The sequence below is a fragment of the Lipomyces arxii genome (assembly GCF_038497795.1).
Source record: "Lipomyces arxii strain Phaff 12-163 unplaced genomic scaffold V1512scaffold_8, whole genome shotgun sequence".
Taxonomy (NCBI): domain Eukaryota; kingdom Fungi; phylum Ascomycota; class Lipomycetes; order Lipomycetales; family Lipomycetaceae; genus Lipomyces; species Lipomyces arxii.
In genome coordinates, this window is record NW_027117707.1 from 42,752 (window position 1) to 67,062 (window position 24,311).

Here is a 24,311-nt window from a genome sequence, read left to right on the forward strand (position 1 = left end):
GTTAAAATATATAATGACTGAGCGATCAATAGAACTCAACAAGAGACAATTAGTGTTTGATAAGAAGCACAAATTCGAGTTGAATATGCTCGTTCCCTAAAGAAAAGGAATATTATAAAAAGGGCTGCATTATCCGCTTTGAACGTCCAACACAGGCTATTCTGTTGCCCTAAACTGCGTCCAAAGCTTTAGTGCAGTTTCCCAACGACAACTCATTTCCAGTTAAAAGTAAAAAAGTCACAAAATCTACCTCTAACTTCTAGTTTATTTAGATCTCTCGTTCCTTCGTTCAAAAACATAACGCGACAGTTGCGCGCACTCCCGGGACTAAGGGGACATCCCAGCGAAACCTTAAATATTGAGTGTCAAGCACCAAATACGCCTTCACTCAGGCTGGATGAGCAACATCAATCCCTTGCCACTATTTAAGCACCATAGAACACATTAAGTTTATCAATGTCCCATAAGCGCGACATTTCACCTTCAAATGTTGCCGGCCTTAGAATCAGCGATTGCGACAGTCGGTCAATATCGTCCGATGACTCTGACGACGTTGAGGTCTTGCTCGATCGGCATCATTCACTAGATGCCAGACGACGGCGGGCGTCGCTTGCAAACAGACGACCAAGTATAACCAATGTTGGAACGAAATCGCATGTTGGATGTCTGTTGCATATGCTGCTTGACACCGAGCGTGAGACTAGACGACGATCACAGATTTTGTTCGGCACGATTGGGGGGGTAGAAGACCTTGAAGATGATCCGAGTTACATGTCTTCGGTTGAGGAATCTCGAGGAGATGACGAGCTTGAAGATATGGAATTACAGAAACGGCGATTTAGACGGCTCAGTAAAGCTGTCACTCCTCCAGCAAATGTCTACAGCCAGGATCCGATTGACAAAGAAGACGGAAGTTTTCCTGTACATGAATTGCCTCCTAGTACTGGATATTCTCGACTGTTAACAAAGAAACAGCTTGCGGAAATGGCGTTTAGCGTGCGCGATCTTAGCAAGTATTTGGGTACTCTAAAAATCAAACTGCGAGTCAGAAAGATTTTGATTATTACAAAGATTTGGGATAAAGAAACTGTGGTATACACAAGCGAGATTACAGATTGGCTTTTAGGCTGTGGAGGAGATAATCCACTATTTACCGTTTATGTGGAAAACGTTCTAGAGAATGACCCCCAGTTTGATGCACATGGTCTGACGAGCAAGGATCTTTCACGGAGCAAAAGATTAAAGTACTGGACCAACGAGCTTTGTGAAAAACATCCACAAATGTTTGATTTGGTAGTTACTGTCAGCTTTGAGTCTGCTTTCAATATGCGACTGCTAACTTTAAATAGCTTGGAGGTGATGGAACAGTGCTATATTCCAGTCGACTCTTTCAACGCATTGTCCCACCGGTTTTGAGCTTTAACCTTGGTAGTCTTGGATTTCTTACAAAGTTTGATTTTTCTCACTACAAAGAAACATTGAAGAAATTGATTGATGATGGAGTTGTTGTATCGCTCCGAATGCGATTCGAATGTACAGTCATGAAATCTAAACGACAAATTGCCGACGAGAACCTAAGATCTAGAAACCTTGAGAGCGAAATTCTAGACCAAGAAGAGATCGAAGTCTCACACGAACCAGGAGAGACGTTCAGCATTCTCAACGACGTCGTCATCGGCCGCGGCCCGAGCGGCACAATGGCCACAGCAGAGTTATACATTGACGACGAGCACGTAACATCAATCGAGGCAGACGGCGTCGTGATTGCTACGCCGACGGGTTCAACCGCATACTCTCTCTCCGCTGGCGGTTCGCTTGTCCACCCGGATATCCAGTGCATGCTGATCTCGCCAATTTGTGCACACTCGCTCTCGTTCCGCCCACTCGTGGTGCCCGATAGCGTCGTGATTAGAATTGGAATACCGTACAGTGCCCGTACGACCGCATGGTGCTGCTTTGATGGCAAGGACAATGTCGAGCTCGTCCAGGGCGATTATGTCACTATCAGCGCGTCCAGGTTTCCGTTCCCAATGATCCAGAGCCGAAAGTTAGGTCCGGACTGGTTTGAAAGTTTACGGACGACGCTTAACTGGAATCAACGTCAAACACAGAAAGCTTTTGACAACAAATAAATGCGTTTGCACTTCTGTTCTAGATTATACAAAATCATCTAGCATATTCTGCCTGTTGTTGGAAATACACGAGAAAACACCCGACGCTCGCGTCACGTGAAGTCGTAAATCATTAATGATTTTCGTTTCTCCTGTACTTTCTCGACAACGACCTTCTCGTCGTCAAATCCAAAATATTCACCAAGCTGCATCTCCGCAGAGGGCGTGTTCTCTTGGCTGCTAATTTTGACACCTTTGACGTCTTGTAGTTTCCCAATCGAATAAGGTTCTAAGTTCCATACCCGAATTTCGTTCCCAGTTGCCGAGATGCTGACCGCCTTGCCGCGGTCTTTGACTTTCACGTTGGCAACCCCGCTAGTATGACCCCACAACCGTACACCAGGCGTGACTGTCAGTTCCAACATAGTACTTTTGACCAAATACGAAACCAGAGTATTATCTGCATGAGACGTGACTAAAAACGGATGTGCGTACGACAACGAAGTCGGCGGCATTAACATCTCGTTTGAAAAAGCTCTGCCCGCTGGCATGTTTCGCAAAGACACTAGTGGCGGCGAAAGTGAAAACCCAATCTCAGATTCCGCTATACACGAGCTGGCAGACCGCAGATTCACGAGCCCGGCATCTTTGTCAAGCTGTATTTCCTGCACCGCGACTGTCCAACCAGAGACAAGCGACTGGTGCGCGTATGCAATTGTAGCAATCACGAGATCACTAGTCGCTAGTTTTCGCGCTGACAAGGACGTTGGTCCTTTGATAGCTATTGATTGTAACGAACTCAATAAATCTGGCCGCCGCTCTACAGCATCCTCTTGGTCACGGTATTGATAAATGTTGATTCTGTTGTCGACAGACAGTGTGATCACAAACGGCCGTTCGTACGCAATTTTCTTGATACTACTCTGTTTATGCTCGGGGTTGTAAACATGCAGTAGATCCAGTCGCGTAGTAGACGCTCCAGCCTGAAATCCAAGAAGCGCAAATCCACCGTTAGTGTACCCGACAGCAAGTGTAAGACTGCAGCAATTGTCTGATGACTCTGAATCAGAATAAATGTTCACGCACGACACCAAACCATAATCTTCTCCACTATACCGTTGATGAGAATGATGACTTGGCAGCTGTTCAGATACAAGCATCTGGCCACTAGTATCCCACGCCGAAACGCCAAGCTCAGCGTCGATCGCAAAAATATGGTGTCCGTAAAACCTAAATATACTGTCCTCATCAAACCCGTTATTGATCTCTCCTGCCGATGACGTTGTTGCTGCCTTAGCGGGTGAGGACAACCGTGTCACATCAATCTCGTCAATCGAACACCGCCCTCGGTGCCAGTTATGCCGCAGTTTGTACAACGCCTTCCATTTCCTATCCGGCTCATTCTTGCGACTGCGCCGTAACCAATTCTCTTCTATTCGTGACCGCGATTGCGTGCCTGACGGTATCCGCGACTCTATAAATGTAGTATAGAACAGTCGTTTCCATACCTGGTCATCAGCTCTTGCCTCTACTAATTCAAACACAGCGCAGCTCACCAAGGAATCATTCGCCAATAAGTTCCACCGCTTACAAGTACTCGCACATTTAGCCAGGTCACTGCTGTTCAGATGTGAGAAGATCAGTAATAGCGCCTCATCGCTAAGCTTGCCCAAATGAACTCTGCTCTCAGTCTTTGCAAGTTTTGATTGCTTTAAGTCGTTTTCTAAACCCGAAACAAACAGTTTCCGTTTCGCCATATCACACTCTATAAATCTAATATGATAGATCATCCACAGGGCGATGTCTTATATTCGTACGCTTACTCCAGCAATTAGGGCATATCATAGGGTTAGGTTAACCCTAAAAGATACTCGCCTGCTTCAAACTCGACCATTCCCATAAGTTAGTTAGTTATAAGTACATTAAATACAAAGGGAAGCGCAACCAACGCCAAAATTAACTACATCACAGCATCACAATGCACTCTAATCACACTTGCGACGTATAAATATGTACAGCGACTGCAAATCAGCGCTTTCCATTCCTCCTTCCTCACATCAACATCGTAGTAACACAATCCATCAAAAGATTCGAAACCAACCCTCGTGCAATGTTGCGGTCTTGCAATACTTCAAAAACGTATTCCAACGCTTGTGCAGACGCACCCGCTCCCATCACACTTTTAATCGCATCCGGAATCGCGTGCGAGATGAACATCTTTCGCGCTTCATTGGCCAGTGCATCGGACTTTTCCTTTGAGGATGTCTCAGTCGATGGTTGCTCGGCCCAAACTGAATTCACCAAATCATTCAACTTGCGTGTCAACTCTTCTTCCGACGAGTACTTGTCTATTATGTCTTTCTGAATTGCGACGCGGACACCTTCAACTGACGAACTTCCATTACGTAAAAACAAACCACGCAAAACCGTGAGCAGTGAACGTCGAACTGTCCATGCGTTCGACAACAGGTAAAGCTCTGATATGGCCAGAAACATGGAATCGATAAGCGAGTTGGTTTCGTTTTGTGACAACGGCTGATGGCTGGCTATGATTGCCGACCTGCGGTTCTCCTGATCCTTTGCTGCTCGGGTCTGCTCTTCGCGCCCTTCAGGCATGGGCGACTTGAGTGCTACCTCCGCCACAAGTACGTCAGAAGAAGTCGAGTCCACGCGTGACATCCCACTCGAACCGGTTCGCAGCGACGAAGAGCGAGCAAGCGTCGGGGTCGAAATAGACGCGAGATTGAGCGACTTTCGACTAGTAGCATCGTGACTATCTCCATCCGCCGGTCCAAAAGTAGAAAGATATTTATCTCCCGCTAATGTAGACGATACACTTGTACTGTCCGGCACACTGGCCAAGCTGTTTGAACTGGAATTGAGATCTGCGTTGTATCCGGGTAATGAGTGACTAGAAGTATCATGTGTAATTAAACCACCTTGTGCAGCTCCACTGTGAACCAATCCACCGTTAGCCAGTTGACGTACACTGGCAGCTAGTCCAGAAAAATCTGGACCGTTCATGAATGTCTGTCTTTGACGTTCCTTTGTTCTGTTGATTGTGTCCACAGACTGCTTCTTAGCCGCAGCCAGCACGTTCAGTATAGCATTCCGGGACTCTTTGGCTGACGCTGTCGCTGATGTAGCCCGAGAGATTGCGTCCATCATTCCCTCGCCTGCGTGCTTAAAGATAGGTGCTTTTTGCCATTTCTTTTCAACTGCTGATGTTGTTTCTTTCTTGTCGACAAATTTCTTCATGGCCTCACAGTCTGCTAACTCACGTTTACTGGCAACCAATTGCAAGTATAGTTGCAGCGTTTGGCAATAATCTGACCTTGTAACACCATGCCATGAAGGAAAAATATCAGGGAAAGTGGTGATTCCAGCTAATGTCGCGAGCTTCTGTAAAACGATATGGAGCCGTTCAAAATCTGAAATATTCCTCATTGCCATCCAACCCGGTGTACCGCCTGTAGGCTCAATAACCAATGTATAAAATCCAACAGGTTTAGATGACAGTGGCTTTGTGCTCTGGCTGCTGTCTGCAGACGAATCGATGACTGAAATGTTTGCTTGATACAAACTCACAGATGCCAAGTCTGATTGCTTCCTGGGCGATAAAATTGCTGAGGACGAATCCACCTGAGACAATGATCTTTCCGATGTAGTGAATTCGGGATCTTGGAACATCTGGTCAAATGTAGTTGGTGATTCATGATTTGTGATATCATCACTAACAGGCGCTGTTGCAACAGAGGAAGAAATGTTTGCCGAACTACGAAGTGGTTTACGACGAACATACCGCGATCTACTTTGCAAAGTTGGCGTCTTTTGGTTGTCATCCATGCCGACAGTGTAATCATCTCTGTCACCCATAGCCTCTGCTAAGCTGTCGTAATCAAAGTCGTCAACAGACGACAACGCTGCAAGAGAAGCCAAATCGCCGCCATCTTCCTCTTCACTGACCAGAGGTTGTTGTAGCAACTCATGACCAGACACTTCGCAACTTTCTCTGTCCAAAATGCTTTTAACCTGCAGCAAACTTGCAGTTGAAGGCGCGTTTAAAGTGACGTCAGCTGCAATAGAGATGTGATTCTGTATTTCAGGCAATTTTTCTGTAGCTTGCGACGACAAATTTGCTTCCTGCAAATTAATCTCGTTCCGTGCTAATTCCTGTATGTTTCCTTCTCGCTGTAATAAGTAAATAATATATTTGTTCACTTCGTCTGGATCTGAAAAGGTGTCAACCGTGGCTTCCAGCACTTGTTTTGCAATAATTTCTCTAGCCAGAAGTGCAATTGGTGACCGTTTCAAGTCCAGGACAGGTAAAAATGTCTGGACGATGTTATCAGCTGCATTCCGGAATCTTGACCTCTGAATTGTAAGATCGATCATTTGAGCTAAGGCGGATTCCGGATTCGCTGCAATATACTCATGTACTCCAAAAATCGTTGCCGAGTAGCTTGCTGCAACAGCACGCAATTCTCGCAAAAAGACCACAAATGTGTTGCAAGTAGAAAAGAGCAACACCAAGAAGATATCTGCTGGGCGTTTAAGAGCCTGCTGCCCTGAGAATGCCGTAGCCGTATCTAACAAAGTTTGCCGACAAGCGCTAAATAGTATAAGCATCGACTACTATAGAACAGAAATGTCATACTCCACAAATGTGGTATCATCAGGGGCTAAAGATGAATACCAAGATTCAACGTAATTGGTAACTATTATGTCAACTGCTTTCTGGATGACATCTTCCACTGGCTTCGATGGAGTATATGTACTATGAATCAGCGGTTTAAACTCCTAAAAACGTTAATACGGTTCCTAAAGCTGCAAAGACTGCATACGCCATTGAACATCTCAGCCCTTGTCTTGCCATCCTTCTTCCATGGTAGTGGTTCCAGATCAAGATCTTTCCATGGATTAACAGCGGCAAACGCAACGTAAATTCCAATTACAATTCCTGCTAACAAGAAAAACAGTGGAATACCAAACAGAAAGCCGAGCAGCGGGATTGCGATTCCACCGGTCATCAGTAACTTTGTTGTCGACGCGTTTGCCAAAAACTCTTCGATTAGTTCATAATAGTTTTGTAATTGCGATCGCGACTGCATGTCTTGATCTGGATCTGAGCTCAACGGTTGTCTGTCGACTGCACCATTTAATGGGGTTTGGCGTTGGCCTGACCGAACATCACTAGAGCTCATTGTGGAGATGTCCTCCGGGCAGTGACTAATGTCGGTGGACAGTGGCTACACAAGGCTGTGATCGCAAAATTACGAATATACTGCTGCCGGTTAAATCAAAGTGCACGTTTTGAAGCGCAGGAACAGGAAAAGGCAGCGGTTTAAGGTAAGCAAAGATAGTCCTAACCTAGCTTCAATGTTGAAAATAGAAGACGCGTACTCCGCCGCACGTACAACTTATGCGTAAAAACAAGTTTTATTTACATCCACAGGTGGTGCTAAGTAAGACAGTTCTGTTCTTTGTTAACAACCGGCCCAGACTTTACGACATAACGCATGAAATTAATTTGATATCATTGATTTAGTTGTGTTATTGTAGGGCCAGTAAAGCTACTTGAATTATCGGGCTTTAGCACAATCGGAATACTACAACATGCCCAACAAGAAAACGCCCGTCGTGCAAACAGCGATTGCAAATTCATTTGCCAATCTATTGTGTACAATTCTAAACGTAATTGTGCTGATTAGAGTAAAACAGAGCAGGTGGAGTAAGAGCCCCAAGAGCACGGCGGGCATGACTGGTGATCAAAGTCAGACCGAAATTGTAGGAAGCATTAACCCAACCAAATCTGAATTTCGTTAAATCAAAGCTAAACAAAATTGACAAAGCGCTTACCCCTCCTTTGCAACACCTTTAAAATCAGCTCCTTGATTTCCGTATTCGGCATCGACACGGTGTGGGTCGACAGGTCGTGTCACGTCGTACTTCTCAACGACAATGCCGTTGTAGTCAACAAATGCCTTAGTTATCATGTAAAGCCAACGGTACACTAGACGATCTGCGTCTTCCTCGTAACCGTATCTGATTAAGCCGACCCAGGCTAAAATTTGTTGTGGTGCCCAGCCATAGGGGTAGTCCCACTGACGATTAGGACGGTCCAGACCAACTTCACCGCGGGATTTCTCAGTTCCGGAAACAAGGCCACCAAATTCTTCAAACTTTGGCAAGGCGCTTGAAACCAACCTGGCAGCTTGTTTTGGGGAAGCACAACCAGCCCACATAGCCCAGAACGTGGTTGCAGATTCATATTTTGACCTCTGATTCAAAACTGTATCATAGTCATAATACATTCCAGTTTCTTCATCCCAAAGATACTGATCAATTAGAATCTTGCGTCTACGTGATCGGCGATCCCAACTTGCGCTAGTTTCTAAACTACCATCATCCATAATCAACTTGTCGTTAAAGCGTGTCCGGATAGTATGCGAAATATCCACTTCATATTTGTAAAGCAAACTGTTCAAATCAATGGTAGCCAAGTCAGCGCAGTGTTTCTCGAGTCGATATGACGTGTCATGACCCGACTCTCTGACAGCTCGATCATGCATGAAGTACTCATCTAGTGTTGGTTCCTTAAGCTCTCCGTCATTGTACCTTTTTTGAAACTCTTGAAGAGAGATATTGTGTTTCTCGGCATAAGGCTGTAGTAGATGCTCAAAATGGCTAGCTTCAGTTTCTGGCGGTATTCCAAGACCTTCAGGGCGGTAACGTGATAGACCTGACACTGGATCCAAACGAGGAGAAGACATCCATACTTTCTTATATTCGGATATAGCAGCCTTGATTGCTTCCTTGAGAAATGCCATAGCACCCAGCTCAAACTGGATCTTGTCATACACCTTTAGCGCCATATCAGTGAGGAACGGTGGCTGCGATCTGCAAAGATAATATGACCGATTGGCGTTAAGAATCTTGCCATAATGCTTAATTTCAAACACAAAGTTTTCGACCATGCCACGTGCTAAATCAACCCTGTCGTCCACCAAAAGCCCAAGCGACATCATGTATGAATCCCATCCGTACAACTCGTTGAATCGTCCACCAGGTACAACGAATGGCTTTCCTCTTAAAGTTGGCTGCCCTGTGAGCTCGTCTTTCACATGATCCATAGCAAGCGCTAGTAAACCAGGCTTATCGTTCACAGATTTCACCCACTCGGGTGTGATGTCCTTAGGTAAAAATTCCACTTGGAGATTCAAGTAAGGGCGCTTTTCACCTTCTTTCATGTAATATTCATACTGTTCGTCTTCACCTACCGGTACATATATGCGCGGGCTCTGATCCTTTGATCTATTCTTTGGGTCAAATGCAACGATATCCAGTGATGATGCGTCAATTCTTCTAGTCAGTGAGTCCCAAAACTGGGTGCGAATCAGTCGGGAAAGTCGACTGACGGGGTTTTCGTTAAGACGCTGTTCATCCAGAATGATTGACTTTCGACCGTACTCTTTCGCCAACGTAAGTTCTTGTAGCAAATTAGACAGCATATAAGTGCCACGAATGTCATATTTGTTAAACCCGTTAGAGTTAGCAGTACCAAGCTGAAGCACTTTTGGTCCCAGATCTTCTATTGTGATTTGCATGTTTCCATCTGTATCCTCGCTTTCCAGTAACGACTGCAAAGTAGTATTAACATCCACCAGAAATTTTCGAGGCTTCATGGTATCAGCATCTAATTATTTAGGTTATTATATATACAAAATACAAGATCAAAGCTAGTCTACCTAATGACCCTCTTCTGCGGGGTGCGGAGACATTGAATTCGGATGGCGCGTTGTACGAATGAACCTGCACCATTAGCACTTACACCATTGAACTCCAAAAATATAACTCACAGTTGAAAATGTTCTGGTACGAACTAAGTTATTGCCTCTATGAGTGGTGAAATCAGTGTCAGGACCGTAGTAGATCTGCGCGGTTGAAAACGGATCGACTGATCCAGTTGAAGATGCTGAAGAGTGCCTTGACTGGGTTGAATTGTTTGCCATAACTACATATGGTTCTTCTGTAAAACACGTGTATTATTTCAGTAGTAAAAATCTGTGAGAGATCGAAGTTTTGGCCAATCTAAATGATCTTGTGTGCGATTGATTGCACTCGTCTCTCCCAAAACGACTATGACGCAGTCGAATACCGACGAAAAGCCTTGTTATGTTGGGTATAGCAAAACCGAGGGTCGTGATCAACATGGCCTGCTTTACAGATACTCTTTTGACCCCAAAAGAAGCTGTTCTCGAACCTAACTAAACCTTGAGCCGCGTTCTGACCTGGTTAGCTTTTCCGACATCGACAAAAATCATTACTAGCATTAACAGATATTCGAGTTTACGCAGGGTGCAAGTTAAGGCAAAATGATGACCAAATATTTTGCGTCAGCAACTGTGATACTGGACCCATTTATTGCTGGTATGACGGCAGAGACTAGAGGCCAAATTGCTAGTAGTTAACAAACTTTATAGGCAGCAAAGTTGCTCGAATCTTTTTATCTAGAATACCCCCTTCAAGCAGACACCTTATAAAATTAAAGACAGACATTGTTTCAGAAAGCCCACAGAAGCAGCAATTGATTCAAGTCGAATATAGTACGTAATTTTTGCTCACAAGTAGCGTGGAAGAGTGTGCCAGCTAACAATCGTGCTAGAGGACGGAACAGTTCTGAAATTTGATCCCAGCAAAACAACAATTGGGGATGTGGTTGAACAGCTTGATCGCCATTCACGGGCTATGCAGTTGAAGGAACAAATGAACGGTTAAAGGACCAGTTCCGCTTTGTATAATAGGATAAATCATGACAAACTATTGATAATTTTCTCTATGCTGCAATTATATACAAATCAATGCATCTCAGACTTAGCGTGCATTTTTCAAGCCGAATTCGAGGTTGAGTACATCCGCTGAAAAATCTCTATGCTGCTCTTTTCTGTTGCATTGAAATATGACTGGTACATCTGAAGCAGTCTCTTCGATTCATTCTGGCAGAGCGAATTGAAGAAGCTTGAAAGCGTGTCCTAAAACTATCAGTTGTTTGTCTTGCAGTCAGATATGAAGCTTACACTGGTTTTTCGATCAATGCCCGGACCGTCATCGAATCGGCGTTCTAAGTCATTGCCATCGTCAATATCACTGTCGTCGTCGCTATTCGATCGATCAGCCAGTTGTTTTATATCTGCTGGTAACGTTACAACTGAAAAATGACATTAGAGCAAACGTAGAGACGTACCATCAAAGTCGTCTTCGGGTGAATTAAACACATCCTCCCATTCAGCACCTTCGTCTCCTTTTTCCTCCCCAGTCATAGTGTTGAGCCCACCATGCGACATCTCAATGAATTTGGGATCATAACTTAACTCCTTTAAAAATAACTTCACGATCTTGACATGCGCCGGCACAGAGGTGTATCGCAAGGGTCCTAATACAGTTAAATCCGAGTTTAAAATATCCAATGTCCATACGTGACTTAGCCTGTAACCTGGTTAAGATTCTGCCAGTGTTTTCCACTATCAAATCTCCCTTTAGCATAATTGACTCGATTCGAGCGTCGTGCAGCAGATATAATTTGCCTAGTGCTAGAATGCTGTACTGTCAGAATTTCAATTCCCGACATGAGCATAATGGGACTTACTTCAAGCTGATCTCTTTATCGCCTCTAAATACGTCGAGGTTGTCAAGCCACATATCTAATACCGTAACTAAACCATTTGATCCAGACAGATCCACGCTGACAAGAAATTCCACTACACCTTGTGGATCTATCGTTGCCATGTGTGCAAATACTAAAATCAGGTTTTGAACAAACGTAGGTCGCGTTGCTGTTTGAAGGCGTTGGGCTACGGCAGACAGCAACTTTCCAAGCATGTCTCCTAGATTCCGACCATACTGAACTGTCAAGCATTGATAGAAGATACCAGCAGAATATTTACCTTGTCGACAGTTTCAGTTACAACGTCGCCAATGCACATAGCTGACGACTCGTCAACATTAGGATCCAACAGCTTCGCAATGAAGTTAAGTATAAGATCAATGCCTGAAACACCTTCAGCACTTCGCCTGTAAATATCAGTCAATAGGCGTTAAAGCGCATGTATTATCACGACGCTTACCAATCTCGCAGCTGAGCAGCATCGTGTTGAATGATATGTGTTAAAAACTCTGATCCAAACTACTAGGTAAGTAAACTGTATAGCAGTTTCGATATGTATGATACCTGCAAAACCTGCATATCGTCACAGTTCAGTAGTACGCTTGCAAGCTTAGAGAGAACAAAGCCGACAAGTCCAGAAGGTAACGGAGATGGAGCATGGTCTATGAGTACAGATAATAGGTTCACGGCAAGCTGGGATTGTCAAAAATAATTCTATGCAGACGATATACTCACTGCAGTAAATGGCATTTCACTCTCAGTTGGAGCTGCACTCATATTAGAAATTAGCGGAGGCACTGTAATTTCACAAAACGCTTGGTAATGCACAGCCTCAATGTGCTCTGCAAGGTACTTAAATGCTTCGACAGCATCACTAGATAGTTGCACATTTGAAGCGTCCTTAGCTGCAATTTGGAACAGAATCTGAATCACTTGTGAGTTTGCACCGAGAGTCAAATCTGGGCCAATCTTGATCGCGCATTCGAGAGAATCAATCAATAACGATGGCGTTTCATCAGAAGCATCATGTATTAAAGAAACAACTGCTTGCACAATGCTATCTTGTGTGGACTTTGAGTGTTTGTGTGGGTATGCTGACAAAAACCTGAAGCGTTGGACTCTCTAGTTGCTGAAGACTCCAATAAACTCACCTTTGACATGCCAACAAACAGTCAGCTCTCACCACGAAGCTAGAGTCGCCTGAGGCTGCTCTTAATGTAGCGCCGAAAAATTTGTTGGCGGTTTCAGTTGAAATGGACTCTTTTAAATTCCGTAATAGCGTTGCACAAAGAACGTAAGAGCGTGCTCGCAAGAACACATTTTCTGTCAAAGGTTAGCTATCGTACAGTGACAGCTGAACAGAGCTTACCGTCGGATGATTTTTTGGAAACAATTGCGAACAGTTCATCTAGGCCATCCTTTGCAAGAGCTTTTCCATTCTCAGTGTCTTCAGCTAACACAGACTCGAGGAGAAACATCGCAGATTCCATTAAACGCCAGCTGTGTCGAAATTAGTAAGCTATCGTAGAACAAAATTAAGATGCAATACCCGTTTTTTGCGTCTGAGGTTGACCCATCAAGCTCTATTGTAACGCGCTGAAGTTCTCGGGCTAGAGGTCTGCACATGTGTTCGCAGACAGACTGTAGTCACCGTTAATTTAAATACAGTGCCATGCCATATGTTCGTACCAGCAAAAAGTCAGAAGCTGCTGTTCGGCAAGAAAAGTTCGTGGAAAGAGAGAGTTCTTCGGCCACAAACACGTTTCCATCATCAGTCCACTCGGATTCCTGCAAAGCATTTAGTCCAGTTATTGTAATTAGTCGGCACACATACATCCTCCAGATTGATTTGTGCGCCACTTATACATAGAAACACCAACTTATTCATATTTTCCGGTGTCTTCAAAAATGCTAAAACTTGACGATCAGTCTGGCTCTGTCTCATGTACTCGAACTCTTCTGTAACTAGTAGTTTTATGTCACGAGGGTACTCATCTGGTCCGTATACATATGTTTCCATGCCATAATTCGTATAGTATCGAGCATAAACTTCTGCAAAAACTGAGATGTCAGACCATACCGTAAGAAATAATTTTTCAAAAGCATAAGCAGCCGTTTCGTCTTGAAATACTGAATTCAGAGCTTGCATAACCTGATTGTTAGTATACTCTATCGTTACGATCAGATGACGCACTCTTATACAGCTTATCTTCAGCTTGACAACATCGTGCTGCTCCTGTTCTTCCATAATCGGTGTTTTGAAGTTTGCTGCAATTATATCTGACCAGATATCTACTGAATTTTTAATAAACGCAGTCATGTTGTTACTCTCTTGTCTGTCGGATTGGTCAAAAAAGTTTAGTGCGCTCTTCACCGTATCAATTGCACTTGCTTTTGTCTTGACGTCAATCTTGGTGTATTAGAAATAACATGTTCAAGCCAAATGTTATAAGACTCACCGAAGACGCCAAGAGCTTTCTAAGTGCATCAAAAACAGGTGCAGCAACATATGTAAACTGGTCATATGTCAGACCGTCGTCGAGAAGTTCTAAAAAAATGAGTTTGTTCCAAATTTTTGGAGCCGAATTACCTTTAAAAATTATTAAAGCATTTCTAACACTTTCACGGTCATTGCTTCTCAAAAGTGCCATGACATTATCAAACAAGCCTGGCCATTCATCAGGAAAGTCCACGGTAGCAATTCTGGAAATTAAACTCGCGACCGATGAGCCTAGCTTAGATTCACATGACTGTGTTAATATCATAAACAACCCAGCTCTAATTTGCGCCTTCACTTCTTGATCCAAAGCATGCCCGGTGAATTCATCAAATTGTATACTCCATGTGCGCAATACTGTAAACTTTAAAGTCAAGACAGACGACTGTCGTGTAGAAATGTCGTAATCTGATGATGCAGCCACTCTGAGCAGTGACTGTACCAACCGATCCGCACCAGTTTCTTGAAGGGTCTTGATATTTTGCTCTGCCGCTGTTCGGATTCCGTGATCTGGAGACTGCGTAGCCGAAAGAATCGTCACTACTTCCTGATCCATACTTCTTCAATATGTAAAATAACTAATCAATTGCACGTGCAAGCATTTGTTTTTTGCGCAAATATTTTGTTCTGCACAGTTTACACAGCGCAGATGAGCCAACGCGTTCAAGCATCGTAACGCGACTTGAACGCACGTGACATAAAATTGCAGGAACTAACCTCATTATTGGGACATCTAGAATGCTTTCTATACGCGAAAATTATATACCAGGTCTCTTTCCTGCTACATTTCAATTTGTAGCTGTTTCAAACTAGATAACAATGCGAATACCTTGATGGAGTAACCTTTGAGCTGAATTTTGCAGTGATCACATGCAGACTTTAACCGGTGTCGAACTACTAACGGCATATGCTGACTTCTTGACTGTGAGCACTCACACAATCATCTATGATCGCGGTATATACCCAGCTGAATCGTTCTTGCTTGCCCGCAAGTATAACTTTCCGGTACGTCAATCACGACATCCTCAAGTGTGCGATTGGATAAGAAATGCTGTATTTGCTTGCTTGGATCAAATGAAACTGGTTGGGCATTTTTTATGTGATATAGTTGTTGCACGTACTTACAGAATAGGGTGAAGTTAGGAAAGTTTCTATCGTGATTTTGTCAAATGCAGATGCAGCGTTAGAACGGTTTGTATTTGATATAAATTCTTTTCCAAAAGTCGCCGTGTAAGTTAGGCCGGTTCATTTGCACTACGCATGGCTGATTTGAATAGAGAAGACACAAGGTTTCAAATGAATATCAAAGATATGGAAGAGCAGTTTAGATCATGTATCATGAAACTCAGTCAGATTTCTACTACTCTTGGCAAGCTACCACCAGGCTGCACGTTTACGATGATTGTAGAACTAGACAAAGATGCTAAGGCACCACAAGGACCAGAATCTCCTTGGATTGCTAGTAATGATCAACCACAAGACGAGCATCAGAGAACAGCTCTTGATTTAAGTAAGCCACCTAAGCTGTGGCCTTTAAGGAATATTGAAATTGGACCTGCAGCCTTTGATGTTTGGGTAGAGGAGTCATGGGCTAAAGAGAAGATGGCATGCCGTAGATGACATCCGCTTAGAACTAATAAAGAACTGCCTGCGAGTTTATTATTGATGACGAGAATAGGAGTAGTATACAATGTCTATGATTTATTATTTTAAACCAAAAAGGTTCTTGCAGTTTTCATAGACGAGGTAGCTGATACTCACTGCAGGCGCGACTTTAGCCAAGTTTGGAACTAGACCTCTAAAAAAGCCCCGGTAGCCCTCATTCTTTATCGTCTTGTTAAAGACATCGGCCATCCCTGTATATGTATGTGGATGGGCAGCTGTACCTTGAGCCTGTAATCTTGTGCGCAAGAAGTTGATGGGATATACGACCGACGCCCCAAAACTCCCACTTAGTGCACCCATTGCCAACACAAGCATGTTACCTATCTTGACGTCACCCTCATCTATTTTTAGTCGTTGAGCGGTGGCCTTAATATAGCCTCGTTTCATTGCTTCAAAACTGCCCAGATCGAGAGCAGCAAAAGGAAAAATTCCACCCAAACCTAACCAAAGCCCACGATAATATGCACGAAGCCCACCAGAGTACCACATATTTTTTGCAGTTTTGATGAGCATAGCGTTACCTCTCAAACTACATGACTCGGCTTCACACTGGATTCGGCTAACGCATGTGTCAGTAAAGTTAGTATCGAAAAGTATATGCTCTTACAATTTCAGTGTATCAATTGGATATACAGCAAACTGTGACACTGTTCCACCAATACCACCAGCCAAAAAGGATGATACTCCAGACATCTCATTGACTGTTGTGCCTTCCAATTCGGCAAATAGCCGTTTCGACGCCTCAAACGCACCGAACTTCATAGCAGATTCAGGGAAAATCTTCAGCACGTTTAGACCATTACCCACAAAAAAGTTAGATATTCCACCATGTTCCAATATAGTTTTGGTAGCCGCAATCAAAGGGCTTTTAACAACAGTATTTTTTACACTCGCCTCTCCTTTAATCACTGCGGATCCAGCACCCTTGACAGCCTCAGAAGCACTATTGACTGGCGTATACGCAATGAGGTAAACTTTTAATCTAGGCACACGTTAAATTCACATAAAAATTAAACGAGACATCAAACCACACCTGTCGAACGGTGCTGTGAAGGTTCGAGATGTCGCTCCCGCTACACCACCTGACACAAAATATCCTATACCTGCGAGATTGTCGTCACTAAGAATGACATCTCCTTCTGAAGTCAAAGGTAAACTATCAAAAAAATATCTGTATGCTGCTCGAATGGTTATGTCATCAACTGGAATGAACAATAGAAAGTCTCTCCAATCCTCAAACGATATAGCTACTTGATTAGTACAGAAACCCCAGTTTAGACCAGCAGTATTACGTACACCCATCATTGTCACGATCCATCGAATCAAAAAACTTTCCAAGCCTATCAGGAGAAACTGATAGTCCAGAGCTTGCAAGCGCTGCAGCGACTTCTTCCCTGTCTAAACGACCATTCTGATCTTTATCGAATGCGATAAACATAGCCCACAAATGCAACTCCGTTTTGTCAACAAAGGTCTTGAACTCTCCATACTAGAGTCATATTAGTTTAGCTGATCGCAACGTATTGTCTTCATAATACATCTATTTTCCCATCACCATTGGCGTCCAGCATGTCAATAACCTCGTTGGTAATTCCATCAGCAAATTCCAATGCTGATTTTATTGTCAGATCTATTTCCATCCCATCTCAATTAATACGTACGATGTTGCAATTGATGAAAGCCGTCTTTGAAGGATTCCTTATCAAGATATGATCTACGCTTCGTATCAAGAGATGCAAAAAGCTTTTGTATTCTCGCTTCACGGGCAGGTTGTGGTTCCTTTCGTGGAGGTATGCTGGAGTCGGGCATGATAAATAATGCTAATATAAAATAACGCCGATCAGAGATGTCTAGGTCGTCGTTCTGATTTGAATCTAGGCAATGTTATGTGACCCTTTAACTATGCATACTGATGTAGACAATCAGTCTCTTCAAAGACACTCTATTAATACAAAGTGTATCCCAAATCAAGTATGGATTAATTGTTTTACTGCGTGTAAGTGTACCAACGAAATGACGGGTAGATTCGAGTGCGGCCGTCATACGTATATGCTCATCCAGCTCAAGCTTCTGGATAGGATTAGAGTTTAAATGACTCGGATCAACCTAGATCTAGTTTTTCCGTCATAGGCTCAAATTTAGCTCAGCTTTTTATTCTAAATGATTTGTACTTTAAAATTGAAACATACGTATTACTAATAAAGTGGGTTACCACTATTAAATAATCAATTGTAGTGGGTACATCGCTGCCATCAAATGTGATCTTAAACACGTGAAAATCTTAAAAGCCAATCTCTTCTTAACAAGGCCAAGCAAAAAAATAGTAGCAGTTACAGGGTCAAGCAAATAGCAGTCCAAACAAGACATAAAATGGCACAATCATAAAGCAACAGAATCACAGATGAACAATGTCCAGACATCCAAAGTTTAATCCATTCGCTGATTCCATTGAGTTCCAGTCGTTACACGCCTGGTTTTACGAATTCCCTCTACAACGCGAAAGAGCGCTTTCCTTGGTAGGTAGTAGTTTTGTGTTGTGAATTGCACAAGTTTGACTTGAAAATTTTAGGTGAACGCATATGAGACGAGAGGTCATGTTCCCTACGGAATTGAATGCACGGCATTACTTGCTTCAGCAATTACACTTGACAGAAATGAGTCGGAAAACTATTTGGCTGCGCAACTGGCATATTCATCTGCAATTATTCGATTTGTGAACGGATTTTTGGATCAGCATCAGAATTCACAATATGCAATGCCTTTACACGCACTCGCTTTAAAAATTGGAATGCCTACAATGTTCGTTGAGTTAAGGCACGCATGCACCCACGAAAAACTGCCTAGTCTTGACGTTTTACGTTCAACTGCCAATTTGGCTATCAAATGGTTGGACGATAGGTACTGGACACCTGAAATGAAAAGAATGCAGAAAGAAAATCTCACAGGCACAGATCGAGTACAAAAATTTCTTGAAAACTGGATCAAACGTTACTCTATAGTATTATTAGATCAAAGTGTAAATGACGAGGAAGATGATGATGACTACGACGAACTTGAGGTCGAGCAAGCGAGCTTTGGATCGACAAAGTATCAGAAACCAGACAGATCATCACCCGCTGTAATTTACGGAAAATCATTAGACCTTTTTGCGCAGCTGTGCCTATACGAAGAAGAAGCAACACAATTAGTTGGAATACCCGCCATATTTCAAAATGGTATTAGCAACTCTAGACCAAAAATATCTTCTCTCAGAAGTATACAGCTCTTGTCACCATTGGTGCAGCTCATGCCTGCTAAACTAGTCGATACACTGCTGCAAAAGTGTCTCGTCATTGTTGCTGAATCTCTTAAGAAAACAAAACTGACGCAAGAGATTGACGAGGCTTTCATTCAAATTGATACTGAAGACGGAGAAGATCCCTTTGTTTTGCATGCCAAAAACTGGATCAATCATATTTTGACTCATCCGAAACGAGCTTTGTCATCCGAATCCGACCATAACACAGTTGATGGATTCTCTATCATGTATCGCAAATTTGTATTAGCATGCATTAAGCTTAGCGCGCCAAACCCAACAATCCGATCAATCTTGAGGTTGGCAAAGAAGAGTTTTGGAAACGGTGGTGAAGTTAATGTAGACGTCCTGTTAGATTCTTACTCAACACAAGTCGATTTACTATTCGGTAGCAGGTCTGTCATAGAGCCAACCGAATTGCGTAACAATGGCGACACTAATGGCCACGGATCTCCAAGTATGTCCGAACGGCGAGCAAAACGGAAAAGGGGGAGCGTTGATACTGCAGCAACAACAGAAAGTAGTAACACAGTGGACTCTTGGACGGAAATAAAAGGAACTTGGACACCGCGACCAATTGGGGTCTTGTAATTTAAGTGTATCATAAAAACAGTGTACATAAGTAGTCAAAATCTTTGACACAGTATATTAAAACTCGAAAACTGAAAGTTATCGTAAAAAATTAACAAAAAAATATAAAACTTGGTCTCACCATGCAAGGCGCCAATGAAGCAACTTTATACAATTAAAACATAGATGTAAGATCGGTCTATCTGTACTAACCATTAAAAACCTCTGTAACCATTGTCAAGAGGCGGGCATAATTTAGCTAACCTGCTTGATTTGGCATGACCAGTTTGCCGTGCCTTGATCAAGCAGCGGCAAAGACGCACCCAAACACCAGCCAAGCTCGTTGCCTTTCAGCTTCTTTGCAATCTTGACTTCACGATCAAGTGGAATATCGTAACCACTATGCAAGATCGATATCATGAAGTTCAAATCGAGACACCATTCTGGTCTATCCTCCAACTCTTCCAAAGCGCCTGGAAAAGCGCTAAAGCCATCCCAACCTTCTTGACCTTTGCAAACTCTTCCTGTCAAATCTCTAAGTTCACTTAAAGAGAAACTATGAGGCATACCAAGAGGGAAAGTTCGGTCATAAAAGTAAGAAAAGATAAAAATGTCTTCTTTTGCAAATGTACGGGAAAGCGAAGGTTGATGGACACCGTTGAAACTACAAGGTTCAACAGGGCATTCTGCTTCCTTTCGGAGAATCTGTTCTGTCAAAAATCGACACTGAGTAGCAGAAGGTTCTACAGGTCCGGTCATGTTAACCTTGACCATGTTTCCCGCAGCAACCTCAACTTCGACCTCCCGTCTCATACCAGGAGGCAAGCAAGGATTAACCAAAAGTTTAGGGATAGTCTTGGAAGACGACGACTCCATTGCATTTTTCAACACAGCTGCATGAACTTTCTTGCGGGCCTCCATAAGACCATATCCAAGGTGAGAATGCTGATAGAGAGTGAAGTCGCGGCCACCAAAAGAAAGTTCATACTTGTGGTCACCGGCAGTCATTTGCTGGGGAACTCCTGCTTCAGAAATAGGGAAAGTAGGCTCAAACACAATCTGAGTTGATCCTCCACCTAAATCAAAAATGGCTGCTGTCGGTCTGTCTTCTTTGCTGCCAATATTTCCCAGCAAAAAGTTAGTTGTAATCCAAGCGTAAACACCTTCGTCATTACCACCCATGATAGAGACACCATCACCTCCGACAACAGGGAAGGGGTATTTAGTCTCTAAATGGGCTCTAACGACGTCAAGAATCTTCTGACTCTTTTCGTCACCGAGTAGTCTCAGACCAGCGGTAGCCTTAAGCGCAATTGGTGTGCAAGCCTTGAAGTCATCAGGAACAGACTTCATAGCAACGGCAAGAAGTGGATCTAAGCTCTCAGCAGCTCCTTGTGGGTTGTCAGGGTAGCTCGAGAGACCAGGCTTGGTCATTTCGAAAACTTCGTTTACAAGCTCGGGAGTTTCCTGGCAGTTGGTAAACTGATAAACATGAATACGAGAGCCAGTAGAACCAGCATCGACCATCAAGGCATATTGCGTCACTGGCTTCTTCCCATCATGGGACTTGACACAAGTACCATCGGTTGCCACCTCTGGCACGTAGGACCCAGCTCTTAAGTCAGAAAGTTTTTGCTCTACATCTAGTCAGTATCAGCACTTGCGCCTTGCCTGAGCACTAAAACAGAAATTACCTCCAACAAATTTGGTGACTGATGCAGAAGGAGATAAGTATACAAATAAAGCAACCAACAACAATGTTCCAAAAATAAGAGTCTTTCCGATTCTGCTCTTCGCTGCCTCAATGAGAGAAATGTGCCTAGACTGAGATTTCGACGGAGACGGCGACTTATCAAAAGAAAACGAAGAATCGTTTACGGAATCATCGTTAACTGTTCTAAAAGACAAAAATGAGAATATGTTTGGCCGACGCCTGATGCCATCTGCGTCTGCAGAGGGCGGGAACGACATTGAAGAAGAAATGGCTTTCGTGGACAATTTGTCAAAAAAACAAAAGCTCTTGATGCAACAAAAAAGTCGCTTTCAGGTCAATTGTGCGAATGGCAGAATAACAGGACAGATATTGTGATTAGAGCAGTGTGCAAATCAAGAAAGCCGCAGCTCTCTTGCGCTGCCACCAAGCTGCTGTGCAATCGGTGCAAGTTGCCGCATTGTAAGCCTTAAACTACGCTGCTGTGGTGCACATACACTTACACACGCCGCCACCGCCGCCTATGTACCGCCACATACATAAGACTCTACAGTCGAATCTACATTTAAATCAATTGACATCATATTTATCAGGAAATTCAAGGTATTGACAAAAGTTGCAATACTTCGGTGCATAGTGCCTTGTCAGCAATATCAACCGCCTTCTTTCGTTTAATAATATTAACCGATTCTAAGCCGCTGCAAATTTCGAACAGTTCAGACTCCGCAGGGACACAATACAGAAGAAGTCCAAGTGATGTCAGAAGACGATTTAAGGTTGGCCCGGAGTCACTCTCCCGTTCTATCCCCTCAATGAGTGCAACCAACAGTTCAATACTAATATCTCCTAAAGCTTCTTCTCCTGTTTCTATCCTACGCTTCTGTCCATATGCCGTGAAGTTGAGAGCCAATGACGATGCCGCAAGTCTAACGTTGGAATTCGAATCCAATAAAGAATTTGTAGTCAGTTGTGAAACGCTGGCACTGAGCTCATTACATAAATGGGGGAGAAACAAGTGACAAGTAAATAGATTGCACAGTAGTTGAAGTGTAACCAACCGCACTTGATACGGTCTCATGTCACCATTTGCATAAGTGATTACCTTGTCAATAGTTGAAAGTGCTGTAGTCATCGTCAGTAATCGTTTGGGCATACGTCAACAACAAAAAACTCACTGGGCTCTTCAGCGAACCACGAAGCCACTCTAATATCCTTCGACGCAACTCTAAATAAGTCTATAATGGGAAATAAAGATTCTCCCGATGTCCCACTACTTAAACACCCTTGTACAAAGCTTGCCCATACAGATAAGTTCGGCACAGGTGCCTCCCGTGCTCCGCCTGCTTCTCGGGCCTTAATAAAGTCAATGACTTCAAACAGGATCTTCTCATTTATTCCCGATGACTTCAATTTTGCTGCAATCTTATCAAGTGGTGGAACACGGTCGTAAGTAATTGGTCTGTTTGAAGTGTGAAAAATCAAACGAAGCGAGAGCTTTTGATGTGGGTGCGGTGGATACGCAATTTGTATTAGCATATCGACATTGCTCTCTAGTGTAGGTGGTGAAGCCCCCTTCCAATCATCGATCACGTCGCCATCTACAAAAGTCTTGAAAGTGGGGGTTGCTGATATCCTCCACTGCTGTGCAATTTCGTATGCCTTATTGATGTCGATTTTGACAAATGTACACTGATCCCCATATCTTTCAGCTAGCTCGTCATATTTTGGATAAGCAATCTTGCATGGCCCACATGTCGATGAAGTGAAAAACACAGACACACAGTGCGTATTCTTTATAATGTTCTGCAGTTCGATTGCCGAAGTCAAGTATTCCACACGATGAGCTGCTGTTGGTTCTGGCGCAGTCTTTAGTGGCTCTGTAGCCATGGCAGACGAAGCACGCACTGGAGCCGATGGTGCTGTAGTTATTGGCCGAAGAGACTGCTCAATCATGGGTTTCATCATTTGACCAAATGGAGTGTTCAAAACTTCTTGTGGTAAACCTGTGATGTGCTTTGGGATATCTTTGCCAACTAAAAACTGACACAGATCTTGTGAGAAATTGTTGCAGTTATGCATAAACAGATCATAATTTTCAGCTCTATAGATGTCTTTCAATGACTCGAGGTATTCTAAAACCACATCTTCAGATAATGAACTTTCACCCATGTCGACTACTTCCAACGGCTGGCCATGATGTGTACCTCCTGGCGAAGCCGTTTGAACTCCAGCGCCATAATAGTATTCAACCCCCTTGAATACGACACTTGTATGCCAAACTCCGTCTAGTCAAAATTAGCAGATGACATCAAATGGCTACCCAAATACAAACCAATCTGCTTTCCGACGAACTGCATCGACATCTAATTAAAGTCAGACATAAACAAATCAATACGTAGTGCTAAGCATTCGTACTTGTCGAGCAAGACCTGTTACATGTTACAAATAGCTCACCATGATACCTTGACACCACTCACCTCTCGAGAGATCATAAACATATAATTTCACAGGATATCCAGTCATTGTTAACTCGTACACTACTAAAGTGGCGTCCTTAAAACTGGGTATCTTTACGTAAATTTATATACCACTTCAATCAAAACGAAACCGAACCAAGGATGCGCGGCTGATGCTGACGGTAATAGTACCGGTTACGTTCGACGGTGTTCGTTATCTGACTCCCTTCGACATCACGTGCAGCGTTTTGGATACGCGTCGAGCTGGGAGCGCCACACAATTGGCAACGCCGCAGATAACGAGGCTCACTTTACCCCTGCCGATTTTACTTTGACATACCC

General features: G+C 43.4%; 11 protein-coding genes across 11 annotated transcripts; 4 read left to right on the forward strand and 7 right to left on the reverse strand.

Moving 5' to 3' along the window:
• Positions 1 to 816: 816 nt before the first annotated feature.
• On the forward strand, positions 817 to 2,132 carry V1512DRAFT_208075 (ATP-NAD kinase-like domain-containing protein; the record flags this gene model as incomplete). Its single annotated transcript, XM_066913427.1, has 2 exons — positions 817 to 1,302; positions 1,350 to 2,132. The coding sequence occupies 2 exons, from the start codon at positions 817 to 819 to the stop codon at positions 2,130 to 2,132; spliced, it is 1,269 nt and encodes a 422-aa protein (XP_066771288.1).
• A 92-nt stretch (positions 2,133 to 2,224) lies between these two features.
• On the reverse strand, positions 2,225 to 3,868 carry V1512DRAFT_207981 (uncharacterized protein; the record flags this gene model as incomplete). The annotated part of the gene is made up of 2 exons (XM_066913423.1): positions 2,225 to 3,619; positions 3,668 to 3,868. 2 exons carry the CDS (start codon positions 3,866 to 3,868, stop codon positions 2,225 to 2,227), a joined length of 1,596 nt encoding a protein of 531 aa, XP_066771289.1.
• A 295-nt stretch (positions 3,869 to 4,163) lies between these two features.
• On the reverse strand, positions 4,164 to 7,222 carry V1512DRAFT_208048 (PXA domain-containing protein; the record flags this gene model as incomplete). The annotated part of the gene is made up of 3 exons (XM_066913426.1): positions 4,164 to 6,723; positions 6,769 to 6,911; positions 6,956 to 7,222. The coding sequence occupies 3 exons, from the start codon at positions 7,220 to 7,222 to the stop codon at positions 4,164 to 4,166; spliced, it is 2,970 nt and encodes a 989-aa protein (XP_066771290.1).
• Positions 7,223 to 7,799: 577 nt separating this feature from the next.
• Positions 7,800 to 10,123, reverse strand: V1512DRAFT_208045 (trehalase-domain-containing protein; the record flags this gene model as incomplete). The annotated part of the gene is made up of 4 exons (XM_066913425.1): positions 7,800 to 7,923; positions 7,971 to 9,807; positions 9,860 to 9,923; positions 9,971 to 10,123. 4 exons carry the CDS (start codon positions 10,121 to 10,123, stop codon positions 7,800 to 7,802), a joined length of 2,178 nt encoding a protein of 725 aa, XP_066771291.1.
• A 303-nt stretch (positions 10,124 to 10,426) lies between these two features.
• On the forward strand, positions 10,427 to 11,014 carry V1512DRAFT_262940 (mitochondrial 54S ribosomal protein mL53). Its single transcript, XM_066916393.1, has 3 exons — positions 10,427 to 10,541; positions 10,595 to 10,717; positions 10,777 to 11,014. Exons 1-3 carry the CDS (start codon positions 10,487 to 10,489, stop codon positions 10,887 to 10,889), a joined length of 291 nt encoding a protein of 96 aa, XP_066771292.1. The 5' UTR covers positions 10,427 to 10,486; the 3' UTR covers positions 10,890 to 11,014.
• On the reverse strand, positions 10,651 to 15,014 carry V1512DRAFT_291270 (armadillo-type protein). The gene is made up of 17 exons (XM_066918248.1): positions 14,366 to 15,014; positions 14,235 to 14,323; positions 13,970 to 14,185; positions 13,610 to 13,927; positions 13,465 to 13,563; positions 13,325 to 13,416; positions 13,145 to 13,275; positions 12,927 to 13,098; positions 12,511 to 12,880; positions 12,340 to 12,468; positions 12,236 to 12,294; positions 12,056 to 12,182; positions 11,758 to 12,011; positions 11,588 to 11,709; positions 11,356 to 11,544; positions 11,189 to 11,304; positions 10,651 to 11,143 (listed from the first exon to the last, which is right to left on the reverse strand). The coding sequence occupies exons 1-17, from the start codon at positions 14,826 to 14,828 to the stop codon at positions 11,000 to 11,002; spliced, it is 3,090 nt and encodes a 1,029-aa protein (XP_066771293.1). The 5' UTR covers positions 14,829 to 15,014; the 3' UTR covers positions 10,651 to 10,999.
• Positions 15,015 to 15,029: 15 nt separating this feature from the next.
• Positions 15,030 to 15,993, forward strand: V1512DRAFT_262949 (DNA-binding protein). Its single transcript, XM_066916394.1, has 3 exons — positions 15,030 to 15,355; positions 15,405 to 15,502; positions 15,550 to 15,993. Exons 1-3 carry the CDS (start codon positions 15,143 to 15,145, stop codon positions 15,890 to 15,892), a joined length of 654 nt encoding a protein of 217 aa, XP_066771294.1. The 5' UTR covers positions 15,030 to 15,142; the 3' UTR covers positions 15,893 to 15,993.
• Positions 15,810 to 18,147, reverse strand: V1512DRAFT_262952 (mitochondrial carrier domain-containing protein; the record flags this gene model as incomplete). Its single annotated transcript, XM_066916395.1, has 6 exons — positions 17,599 to 18,147; positions 17,476 to 17,549; positions 17,234 to 17,426; positions 16,971 to 17,184; positions 16,545 to 16,919; positions 15,810 to 16,496 (listed from the first exon to the last, which is right to left on the reverse strand). Coding segments are annotated over exons 1-6 (1,519 nt in total), but the record flags the coding sequence as incomplete, so codon positions are not given.
• On the forward strand, positions 18,128 to 19,884 carry V1512DRAFT_225377 (Las1-like-domain-containing protein). Its single transcript, XM_066913815.1, has 2 exons — positions 18,128 to 18,453; positions 18,507 to 19,884. Exons 1-2 carry the CDS (start codon positions 18,346 to 18,348, stop codon positions 19,821 to 19,823), a joined length of 1,425 nt encoding a protein of 474 aa, XP_066771296.1. The 5' UTR covers positions 18,128 to 18,345; the 3' UTR covers positions 19,824 to 19,884.
• V1512DRAFT_225382 (nucleoside phosphatase family-domain-containing protein) lies at positions 19,850 to 21,893 on the reverse strand. Its single transcript, XM_066913816.1, has 2 exons — positions 21,497 to 21,893; positions 19,850 to 21,439 (listed from the first exon to the last, which is right to left on the reverse strand). Exons 1-2 carry the CDS (start codon positions 21,771 to 21,773, stop codon positions 20,058 to 20,060), a joined length of 1,659 nt encoding a protein of 552 aa, XP_066771297.1. The 5' UTR covers positions 21,774 to 21,893; the 3' UTR covers positions 19,850 to 20,057.
• Positions 21,894 to 22,077: 184 nt separating this feature from the next.
• On the reverse strand, positions 22,078 to 24,163 carry V1512DRAFT_262962 (PPPDE putative peptidase domain-containing protein). Its single transcript, XM_066916396.1, has 5 exons — positions 23,991 to 24,163; positions 23,929 to 23,942; positions 23,846 to 23,876; positions 22,689 to 23,798; positions 22,078 to 22,635 (listed from the first exon to the last, which is right to left on the reverse strand). Exons 1-5 carry the CDS (start codon positions 24,034 to 24,036, stop codon positions 22,112 to 22,114), a joined length of 1,725 nt encoding a protein of 574 aa, XP_066771298.1. The 5' UTR covers positions 24,037 to 24,163; the 3' UTR covers positions 22,078 to 22,111.
• Positions 24,164 to 24,311: the final 148 nt, after the last annotated feature.